A 12,176-nucleotide genomic window follows, 5' to 3' on the forward strand; every position below is an offset into this window, starting at 1 on the left:
ATTATATTTTCTGGGCCGGCCCCGTGGCTTGGTGGTTAAGTGAGCGCGCTCCGCTGCTGGCGACCCGGGTTTGGATCCCGGGCGCGCACCGACGCGCTGCTTCTCCGGCCATGCTGAGGCCGCGTCCCACATACAGCAACTAGAAGGATGTGCAGCTATGACACACAACTATCTACTGGGGCTTTGGGGGGAAAAAATAAATAAATAAAATCTTTTAAAAAAAAAAAAAATTATATTTTCTTTAATCAGTGATCATTCTCCTTTTTTGCTTTATTTTATATAATTTTGATTGAGATTTCTAGTCAACACTGTGAACAAATATGAAGCTTTCAACATAAGAATAGTTTTAAGGGACTTAACACAGTATCAAAACTCACTAATTTTAAGTTTCACTGGCCATTAAAGTATTTATAATACCATGTACAATACGGCTTTTCAGAATTTTACATACACACTCGCACTTACGTATATGGTGGTATTGCTTTGGTTTTGCTCTTATTTTAATTAACATTTATAGCTTTTTATAACAGTGAAATGTTCACAGCCCCATGAATATATACCAGTGCATCAGGAGACGTGGTGGAGGGAAATCTTGAGGAGGAAGGTAGGGGTGGGCGGGGTGGGGCTTTCCCTCAATGGCCAGGACCCCTTGGATCACAGGGGCAAAGGCAGCATTTGCCCTTTTTTTTTTTTTTTTTTTTTTTTTTTAAGATTTTATTTATTTATTTTTCCCCCAAAGCCCCAGTAGATAGTTGTGTGTCATAGCTGCACATCCTTCTAGTTGCTGTATGTGGGACGCGGCCTCAGCATGGCCGGAGAAGCAGCGCGTCGGTGCGAGCCCGGGATCCGAACCCAGGTCGCCAGCAGTGGAGCGCGCTCACTTAACCACCAAGCCACGGGGCCGGCCCTGCAGCAGCATTTGCCCTTGAGTGTCTCTGGTACTCTGGCTGCCTTTGGGCAGGAGAGCTGTGTGACTGGCGAATGCAGGCAGAAGGAAAACTTACTTTTTACTGCTTCTCTCATTGTACCTTTTGAATTATGCACCTCGGGCTTGTACTTCCTGCAGTTTAATTTGGGGGAAAATACCATTTATCATTAGAATGTATTTCTCTAGACAGCAGCAGATATGCTAAGAGAAGATCTTACCTTAAAAGAGGAAATGACTTTTTTACAGTAATCACTTCTAATCAGACGAGAAAAAGTAAAAATACAGCCTCTCCAAGACAGAAGCAAGTGAATTTAGAAGTAGATGTGCAAGTGTTGCCGCTTTGGGCAAGGTTTAAAGCTCTTTAAAATGGAGTTTAAAGCTCTTTAAAGCTTTACCCCATTTGCAGCATGCTTTTTTATATGGCCTTTAGAAACTTATGAGTAATTCTCTGGTGAAATGCTGAGATTCCAAAGTTGCCTATTTGGGGCACTAATCAAAATGAGAAAAATCCTGAGGGGAAAAAAAAACCTAAGAAATATGACTGAAAATAGCAACCGTGCTTTAAATCTGTAGGCATAATTGTTTACAACACATAAATCCACGGATCTATCTAGAGTGATGTGATCCTAAAGATTTTTATTACATACTGGAAGCAACAGACAGCCAAAGAAAGCAAAATACTTAGGGAAAAAATGTATTATCAAATTTTTACAGAAGACAGAGGTAATTGGAAGCACTAATGTCATATTTTTTTCTTAATCTTCACATTATATGAATATTAATAACTTAATTTTAGAGTTTACTGATAAAAGTGGTAATTTTGAGATTTTTCTTTCTAATGTTTATGGACACCTCTGTAATAAGGAAGTCTCCTGCAAAACCTTTGAGAAAATGTATTCTAACGTTACTCCTTTTGTGGCTATTTCTGCAGAGAAAGAAACTGAATTTTCTGGATGAGATTCACAGATTTTTAAAACTTTGCTAAAAAGGCACAATTAAAAAATAAGGCCTGTTCATTTTCATTAAGATAGATATGTCAAGTGGAGCATAGTACCTTCAAAGTTGCATTACAAGGAAATTGGAAATGGTTGTCATCTTTGGGTTACCAAGTACATAAATGTATCGCTTTAGAATATAAATAGGCTTTGAATATGAAGTGAGAATTATATACTTTTTAAATGAAGTAAGCCATTTGCCTCCTTTCTGCGTAAACAACCCACAACCATGTACATCCAGCAATTTTATTGTGAATGGAATTTGTGTAATAAAACCTCAGAGAATTTTGGCTCAAAGAAGTATCCATCTGTGTTTGTCTTCTGCTAGGAATTTGATCCTGAAGAATTTTACTACCTACTGGAAGCAGCAGAAGGCCATGCAAAAGAAGGGCAGGGCATTAAGACTGACATTCCCAGGTACATCATCAGCCAGCTGGGGCTCAATAAGGATCCTTTGGAAGGTGAGTACCTTGGTGGGGCTGACTTTCCTTTCACTTGCTTACACACCATGGCCTCCTTGAAGAACTATGTGATGAGTCTTTATTTTTCCTGTTTTGGCTCTGTCTATGGAAAAGTCCAAATTTGGGGGCTGATTGTGATTTGAAGGCAAGTGGTAGAAGTTGAGTCCGGAGGAGCAAGGGAACACGACCCATTTTGTGTTTACCTGGGGTATGGGGAGAGGCCCTGAAATCTTAGGGGCCTGTCAGCCTGGCAATGCCAGAGTGTCCCGCAAGGGTTTAGATTTCAGTCTTCTTTGCGTATTTATTCTCTCGGTTCTTCTTGAGCGTACTTTTAATTTTGAAAATGTTGATAAAGAAATTATAATTAATTTAAAAGTGAAATTTAAATTTAAAGTAATTTAGAAGTAATGTAGCTGATGATAGATTACTTTAAATCAGGTGCCGTGTTGGTAGATATAGTTTTGCTTACTTGTCCCCCAAAAGTATTAAAAATAGGAATATACAGGAGAGCCAGTGGGGAAAAAATGTTTTTTTAAAGCTTATAAAAGGATTTATGGTTGATTCAAATGAAAAAAATAGGTCTAATGCTATTAAATACAAAGAAGAGGAAGTGCCCTGTTAGTGATCTTTAAAAAATCTAATATTGGGAAACCACTGCCCTTCCCTCCACCTTTTCCGTTCATTATTGTTTGGGGTTGTCATTTAAAACATTTAGGTTATATACTGCCTAAAAAGACTCAAAAGCAATCATAGACTCCTTCATTCGAAATTGTCTTCCTGGTTCATTAAAGTGAATTTGCAAACAGTGTTTATCTTGCTAAATTGTTTGTAATGATGGTAACTGTTGGCACAGCTATTCTCCATCTAAAGCCAGGGAACCTGCTGCTCTCCGCCCTGCTCTCCTATTTCCACTGCTTTGTGTGCTCTTAGGGCCATCGGATCTTTGCTTCCAGTGAAATGATGCATGCATTACTGGGAGATAATGCCAGATAAATTTATACTGTACTGAAAGCAATACCACAACAGATTCATCACTTATCAGAGACTGGTGGCTGCTTTTCTGAAAAGTTGCCTGGGGAGAGATTTTTCCCCATGGCTTTTAAATTACCATCTTTACCTTTTTGAATCATGAGTCTTCAGAAATGGTTTAAATCAATGAAATAAAAAGGGCAGATGTTTAATGGTATTTAGATGAGTTTTAAAAATCTCTTCAGGCATTACAAAATGATGCCTTAGCTTCCTGCTTCAAAAGCTGACTCTTGGTTCCATTCCATTACTACCCACTGCTTACAAATAATATGTATTTCCCAGATAATAGTTATTTAGCAGAAATTCTATTTAAAACAGAACCATCTTTTAATTTGTTTTTTTATGAAAATAATTGGAGTGGGGGAGGCTGTCAAAGTGTATTATAGTGACTCTTCACGCCAATGTGGTTAAGGTTGTGTCAGCCCTTGAATTGCAGACCGAGTGGGCTCTTACCTGGCAGTAAATATCACTGTGGCCTGCACTTTAGTAGGTGAATAAACTGAGGCCCATTTAGGTACCTTTATAGAGTCTTTAAAAAAAAATTAATAGTGATCTTTGACAAGTTTCGAGTTTACTAACACAAATTTATCACTGGGAGTTATGTTTTTAACTCTTGACATTTCATTTTCTTGATTCAGATCCAAGGATAGTTTTTAATCTATTTGTTGTCACTTAAAATGTGATTATTACAAACTTGGATCTATCTCTGTTTCCCCTTCTTGTCAACATGTACACTAACAAACCTAAAGCCTGACATTTGACCGTTAGGAGTGAGGGTCTGGAGTGGCACTGCCCGGGCTTGCACCCTGGCGGCCGAGGCTGCCGGCTGTGTGACCTTGACTATGCTGTTGATGAATCTCTTTGTGCCTCAATGTTCTTTCTGTAGAAATGGGGTAATAATAGTACCTATTCCTAGAGGTGTTTTCAGGATTATTTGAGTTATCTCTCTACCCAAGAAGTAGTAAAGCTTAATAAAGGTTAGCTGCCGTTACCATTTTATTTAAACAATATTAAAATTGTCCCTTTCCTCGAGGGCCCCTCCAACCAAATACATTTTAGTTCACTTCCTAGTCTGTGAATCTGAAGTGCTAGTCGTGTAGGATGTTGACAGCATTTGAATGACACCAAGAAACCACATTGTTTTTCCTGAGCTCATTTTTGTTCTTGAATTTCCCCTACAGATAAACTGGGAAAGTTAGTGTCAGTCTCCAGTTATTTTAGAATCCGGAGTTTGTTAATTTTTCTCTAAAGGCAGCACTCTAACGTTGTTTTTTTTTTTTTTCCTTGCTCCTTTTATTTTATTTTTACTATTTTTTTTATTGCAGTAACATTGGTTTATAACAGTGTATAAATTTCAGGTGTACATCATTATACTTCTGTTTCTGCATAGATTACATCATGTTCACCACCCAGATACTAATTACAACCCATCACCACACACATGTGCCGAATTAGCCCTTTCGCCCTCCTCCCTCCCCCTTTTCCCTCTGGTAACCACCAATCCAATCTCTGTCCCTATGTGTTTGTTTATTGTTGTTATTATCTACTACTTAATGAAGGAAATCATACGGTATTTGACCTTCTCCCTCTGACTTATTTCACTTTGCATAATACCCTCAATGTCCATCCATGTTGTCACAAATGGCTGGATTTCATCGTTTCTTATGGCTGAGTAGTATTCCATTGTGTATATATACCACATCTTCTTTATCCATTCGTCCCTTGATGGGCACTTAGGTTGCTTCCAAGTCTTGGCTATTGTGAATAACGCTGCAATGAACACAGGGGTGCATGTATCTTTACGCATTGGTGTTTTCAAGTTCTTTGGATAAATACTCAGCAGTGGAATAGCTGGATCATATGGTAGTTCTATCCTTGATTTTTTGAGGACTCTCCATACTGTTTTCCATAGTGGCTGCACCAGTTTGCACTCCCACCAGCAGTGTATGAGAGTTCCCTTCTCTCCACATGCTCTCCAACACATGTTGTTTCCTGTGTTGTTAATTATAGCCATTCTGACGGGTGTGAGGTGATATCTCATTGTAGTTTTGATTTGCATTTCCCTGATAGTTAATGATTTTGAACATCTTTTCATGTGTCTGTTGGCCATCTGTATATCTTCTTTGGAGAAATGTCTGTTCAGGTCTTTTGCCCATTTTTTAATTGGGTTGGTAGTTTTTTTGTTATTGAGATGCATGAGTTCTTTATATATTTTGGAGATTAAGCCCTTATCAGATGTATGGTTTGCAAATATCTTCTCCCAATTGTTAGGTTGTCTTTTCGTTTTGTTGATGGTTGCCTTTGCTGTGCAGAAGCTTTTTAGTTTGATGTAGTCCCATTTGTTTATTTTTTCCATTGTTTCTCTTGCCCGGGCAGAGATGGTGCTTGAAAATATGTTGCTAAGACCAATGTCGAAGAGCGTACTGGCTATGTTTTCTTCTAGAAGTTTCATAGTTTCAGGTCTTACATTCAAGTCTTTAATCCATTTGGAGTTAATTTTTGTGTATGGTATAAGGTAAGGGTCTACTTTCATTTTTTTGCATGTGGCTATTCAGTTTTCCCAACACCATTTGTTGAAGAGACTTTCTTTTCTCCATTGTATGTTCTTGGTCCAACGTTGTTTTGCTTCATATCTTTTATGTGTAATCTCTCCCAAAAAAGGATGATTATATTTATAAGAACATGAATACATGAAATAATAGCCTAAGAAATAATTTGATGCATATAAAAATAGGTAAATAAAAACTATAACTTTTTATTATATGTGTTCAATTTGGAAAAATTAGAAAATACAGATACCTGTGATCCTACCCCTCAGACGTAACCACTATCAAAGTTCTGGAGAAAATTCTTTCATGTTCTTTTTTTTAATAAAACATTTTTTTATGTATAAAAATCAAAATGAACAGTAAAATTAATCAGTTTTCTCATGTACTTATGTAGACTCAAGTTCAGTGTGGGTTGAGCCGTTAGGCACCTTTGTCTCTTTTAACTAGACCGCCAGAGTCGTGCTTAAGCTGGTGTCAAGCATGTGGTGGCATCCAGCCCAGGACTGACTGCTTTCCATGATAAAATCAGTAATAATAAATAACAATCGATATTCAACGAGCGCTTAATTTTTGTCAGTCAACATGCTAAGAGCTTTACATGCATTATCATAAATCATACTCATAAAAAGCTCTAAGAGATAAATAATATTGTTCCCATCTTACAGGGGAAGAGCCTAAGGTTAAAAGGTCACTAGTAAATGCTGATAGTGGTGGTAACCCAAGTCTTTTCGTCTCCAAACCCCTCTTAACCACTACTATTACTTCCTTTCTGACTATCTGCGAATTCTTAGTGTACTAGGCAGGATATCTCACAGTAGATGTGAAGGAATGGAGGAAAGATGCTCACCACAACTTGAGAATCATCTCTGAGCTGTAGTTAGTACATCTTGGGTGCCTATCAGATCCTGGGAAGACTTGCCTCTTTTTGGATAGCATAGTCATTGACCTCCCCAAACCTTTTCCAAGCTTGTAGTGACTGCGTCAGCCAGTGAATCCTGCTAGCTGGAGCAGAGGCCCAGCTCTAAAGTACCTGTGTCTAGGTGTTCATCAGAAATGGAGTTCCAGGGAAGGGTGCGCAACGAGCAATTTACAAACATCAGTTGCTGGTTCTTGCCATTTTGGATTTAAGATTTTCCCATGGGTACATTGGAACATAGAGTAAATTTTTCTTTTTTCAATATTGGAGAAATTATTTTTCCTTTGCTTTAGCATAATACTCTTGTCTAATTGCAATTGCCCTATTTTTCTTAAACTTTGCTTTTTTTTTTTTTTTATAACTTAGAAATGGCTCAGTTGGGAAACTATGATAGTGGGACAGCAGAAACACCAGAAACAGATGAATCAGTGAGTGTAAGTATCTTTCTTGATGAAATATGATGTTAGTTTTTCTGTTGATTAGCATCTGGAGATTTTGGCTGTGTTAATTACTTTATTTGTTCAACAAATATTTATTGTGCTTCTATGTGCAAGGCACTAGGCATACAGTTTTAGCCCCTCTCTTCAATGAGAAACAAATTAATAAAAAGAAATCATGCCCCAAAAATAGAAATCATAAGCTTAAATGAGATCTATGAAGAAAAAAGGCCGTGTGCTACTAGAACATAACGTCGAGAGCTTTACCTTAGTCTTGCCAGTCCAAAAACATCTCCCGAGGAAATGACACTTGAGCTCAGATGTGAGAAGTTACTAGGATGAGAAGGGGCAGAGGGAACATTCCAGGCCAAGGGAACGTCATGGACAAAGACTGTGACACAGGGGAGCAGAGTGCATCTGAGGGCTAAGAGCAAAGGACTGGAGAGCTGGAGTAAACACTGGACACAGAGGTCCTCCTTATTCATCTTTGTCAATTTTTTTTTATTATTATTATTTTAAAGAACAATGGTAAGCTGTTGAGCTTTGGAGGAAGTATATTTGTATGTGGGGTAGAGGAGGAGTGGGCAGGGAGATGACCCAATCAGAGTTCTGACTTGAAAAAAATATCACACTGAGGGCAATGTGGAAAGTAGATTGGGTGAGGGGAGCAGGCAGGGGTGACATGGGGAAGCCAGTTAAGAGGCGGCTGCAGTGGCACAGGTGAAAAGTCCTGGACGCTGGTGTTGCTTTCCTTAGTTGTGGACACCAGAAGAGGAACCCGGACAGAGCAGGTGGGGGCAGCCAGGAAGGAGGGTCAGCTGTGTAGCCTGGGGACTGAGGACCAGGTTCTGGAGGCCGATTTGGATTTGAAACCTGGCTCCACCAGCTCTTACTAGCTATGGGCTCTCTTTGTGGGATGTCATCTGTAAAATAGATATAAAAGATTAAATGAGATAGTCTGTAAAATGGTTAGGACAACAGTACATAGTAAATGCTAAATAAATGATAGATTTTTTTTTAAATTATCAAAACTGTCATAATTTGGAATGTGTTGAGACTGAAGTTCCTTTGAGACATCCAAGAGCCATCAAACTGGCAGTGGTATATAAGGTGTAGTATTTTCAGGCACTGAGAGGGAGAGTTTTTGGTGGAGGTCTAAGTGACTTAGGAGTCGTCCATGGGCGTAAGTGAGGTCACTTGAGTGGGGAAGAGTAAGAAGACAGGACCTTGCAGCCCAAAGCTGCGGAAGAGCAGTTGTAGTGGGGGTGGTGAAACAACTAAGTGGCGCAGTCTTGAATGACCACGTTTTCTGATATGGGGCGTTGGCAGGTAATGACTAGACCCAGGTCCTGTGGGTCATTGTGGCCAGTGGCCAAGGGGAAATAGAGGAGAGAGTGGGTTGTTTCAAGTTGCAGAGGTGAAGAAGCCCAGAGGCCAGGGTGTCTGGTAAGTTGTCTATGTAGACTCTGAAGTCACCCAGGATGGTGAGAGACACACAGACAGAGAGGAAGGTGGGAAGCTGGGTACCCATGTCTTCCAAAGATGAGTTGATGACAGGGTCAGCGAAGACAGCACTGAATGGGGGAGGATGGCATATACCCCGAGTCAGGGGGTTTCTTCCAAAATTATAGGAAGGGAATTCTGGGCTCTGCAGAGGGAGCTAAGAGGCTGGTAACACCCTCTCAGTGCTAGGATACATGGGATGTGAGAGAATTTAAAAAAAAAAAAAAATTTTTTTTGTTTATTCTTGTCCTTTGAGCTAAAATTTTAAAGAGCTACCTTTTTGAAAATTGGTATTTAAATTAAACTGTGGTAAGATTTATGGTATGGAAGTAAAGAAAGGCAGGCATTCTGTGTTTGGGTGTCCCATTCATTGCCAACTACCTTTTCCACACAAGAAAGATTGCCACAGGAGTGAAATAGACATACTCTGCTCAGGGCCAGAGAAGCACCATCATCCACCAACCCATGAACAGCACTTTAGCCCATTCTTTTCTGGCCAAATGAGACCAGAAGGAAGGTTTGGCATTTGGGACTTAAATCTCAAAAATTTAAAAGACTAGGGCCAGCCCCGTGGCTTGGTGGTTAAGTGCGCGCGCTCTGATGCTGGTGGCCCGGGTTCGGATCCCGGGCGCGCACCGAGGCACCACTTCTCCGTCCATCCTGAGGCCGAGTCCCACATACAGCAACTAGAAGGATGTGCAGCTATGACATACAACTATCTACTGGGGCTTTGGGGGGAAAAAATAAATAAATAAAATCTTTAAAAGACTAGGATGAGGCTAACGTAAATAGTTTACAGAAATAAATTAAAATAAGGAATTTTCAAAAGCTTGGTGCCTTATCTCCTGGAAATGGGGGTTCACTTATGTGAGGCGGAGACACTGGCATGAGGAGGAGCTGGTCAGCACTGCTCTGGAAAACTGATCTTCAAGCTGCCCCCCGGGCTCCTTTGCTAGAACACTGCACTTCAGCGTATTCACCAACACAGCATGTAATTCAGGTGTTATTTATTTTGCTGTTAAAATCATTTTCTTAAATTCTCAACTATTTTTTAACTTCCGTATTTTGTTTCCCAGAGCTCTAATACTTCCCTGAAGCTTCGAAGGAAACCTCGGGAAAGTGATTTTGAAACAATTAAATTGATTAGTAATGGAGCCTATGGGTGAGTAATTCAAGAAAACTCTCTATTGTATTTTAACACTCCTGAGTACTAACATTCTTCACATTTATCTTATGCCAAATATATGTTGTTAGGGATCTGAGTGTTCAGATCACTGCTCCTTCATTGACTGGCATAGGGTGCAGCCAAAATCACGTTTCACTGGATGCTCCATCAGAAAACATCAAGTGACCCTAGAGTTACTTTAGAGGGTTGAGGAGGAGACTTCATAAAGTAAAAATTTATAAAGTAAAGGAAAACATGTAAAGTAAAGGAAAATTTATAAAGTAAAGGAAAATTTTTATATATGCCTGTTTCTACCTCCTTCTTTCTGCCATTTTGGGTTCACAAGTTGATATGAGATATATATTATATATGACATACATACATATGTCTATATGTGTGTATGCATATACATAGATACATATACACACATCTGGACATATACAGTATATATCTCTGAAGATATATGCATTCATATGTAGCATTACTACTTGAGAATTAGCCTAATTCCCATCTGACTAGCAGTCAGCCTTGGAAAGAAGTACTTAAATAAGAGGCTGGTTGAAAATTTAGAACAATACATTTCTTTTAATCTTTATATTACAGCAGGATTTTTTTTCGGTTGAACTTTGTGCTATAGTCTGATCACATTAGTGGTGTCCCTTCCTTGATCCATTTTTATAGACACATGATTTCCTTCTCATGGCATAGGGTCAACGGAGACATGATCCTTCTAAATTACTAATAAATAGTTTGGAAGGGTAATTAATACACAAACTATGTCCTGATCCATTTTAGACAGCCCAAGAACTCTAGTTTAATTATTAATCCCAATTCCATCTGTATTTGGAGGGCAATAAACAATCCCATAGACATTTATTGCCATTTATCACGCATATGAGCAGATGAGATAAAAGCGATTTTTGTTGTGCCATGAGGGATGTTTCTTCTTACGATTTTTTTTAACCTCTAATATTTTCTGCACCGTTAACTTAGTGAAGAACTTAAATATTTGTTAGTCCTTTCTGTGCTTCACTGATTTGTTTTCAGGATTATGTCAAATGGCATATTTCGTGTTGTGGCTTCTAAGTGCTTTCTGACGTTTTATTTTTGCAATACTTTATTCAAGGACCTCGTTGAAACTTCTCTACCTAAGAAAATTGTTTTAGCATGCAATTGTTTGTGGGTTTTGTTTGCTTATTATTTGTTTTTAGTTATTTTTAGTTTTGGAGGTCATCGGAGGATCTCCTCCTTTATTGGAGAGAAGACTGAATTTTGATTTAGTGGGTGTGAGCACTGCTAGATTTTATTGGCGGTGGAATTCTGGAATAAGATTATCTGTGACGCGCCACTCTTATAAAACTTGGGCATATATCTTAGTAGTATTTGAAGTTCTAGTTGGTTGAGTTAACGCATTTGTAGTGCAATTAAACCACCGTCTAGTAGATGAGGTATATCACACTTTGGGGAATGGTTGGGAATATACAAGTTTAACAAGCTGTGACTCAGTCAACACCCAGGACGCAGGCCAAGTCGTTAATGGGCTCACAAGCTGCCTGCGGGAGCCTCTGCCGAGCAGCCAAAACTTTTTTTCCTCTTTTGCTCTTCTCAGATTTAATCTCTCATTACATTTCTGACAGAGTTCCTCTACATATTAATTATTTTTAGTTTAAAATTTGAATAGAGCTACACCCGTTGGCCTGCCCAGTCAAGATGCTGATTGCAGGCTCATGTCAGCTGGCTGAACAAGTGGATCCCTCTATGAGGAGATGAACTGGGGCTGTTAGAGGCTTTCATGGGCATCAGTGTAACAGAGTTTACCGCTCACGTCAGTGACTCAGAGTGACACTGATTTCCGTGACTGCTGGGAACTAAGCCTCTCATTAGGAAGAACATCTCCCAGTCGTGCTAAAACACGTCATGGTTGTCTCAACATCAAACGTAGTCACAAGTCATGTTATAAAGCCAATTTGCTAATTTGATAAGCATCTCATTTCCTTCTCTGTTGAACATGTTTTGGATCCCTGACTGGAAGCTACACATCCCTTCAGGCCAACTTAGCACTCCGTGGAAAGCTGACACTTACTGTGTGCCAGGCGCTGTGCTGGTTTCTGTATCTGTGTTCTCTTCTCACAAGAGCCCTGTGGGGTAGTTGATATTTTTTCCACTGAGTTGTGGGGAAAGACACTCTGGTCT

At 39.3% G+C, this 12,176-nt stretch overlaps 1 protein-coding gene across 10 annotated transcripts in view; it reads left to right on the top strand.

The window, feature by feature from the left end:
- MAST4 (microtubule associated serine/threonine kinase family member 4) overlaps positions 1–12,176 on the top strand; it is a 550,605-nt gene that overhangs the window by 486,145 nt on the left and 52,284 nt on the right. For all 10 annotated transcript variants that reach the window (XM_087443360.1, XM_087443354.1, XM_087443356.1 and 7 more), the window contains 3 exons: positions 2,252–2,384; positions 7,245–7,312; positions 9,895–9,980. In XM_087443360.1, the coding sequence (XP_087299486.1) occupies positions 2,252–2,384; positions 7,245–7,312; positions 9,895–9,980 (287 nt within the window). The remainder of the gene's footprint in view (positions 1–2,251; positions 2,385–7,244; positions 7,313–9,894; positions 9,981–12,176) is intronic.

The sequence above is a fragment of the Ceratotherium simum genome, chromosome 18 (genome assembly GCF_057802395.1).
Source record: "Ceratotherium simum simum isolate JZ-2026a chromosome 18, ASM5780239v1, whole genome shotgun sequence".
Lineage (NCBI taxonomy): Eukaryota > Metazoa > Chordata > Mammalia > Perissodactyla > Rhinocerotidae > Ceratotherium > Ceratotherium simum.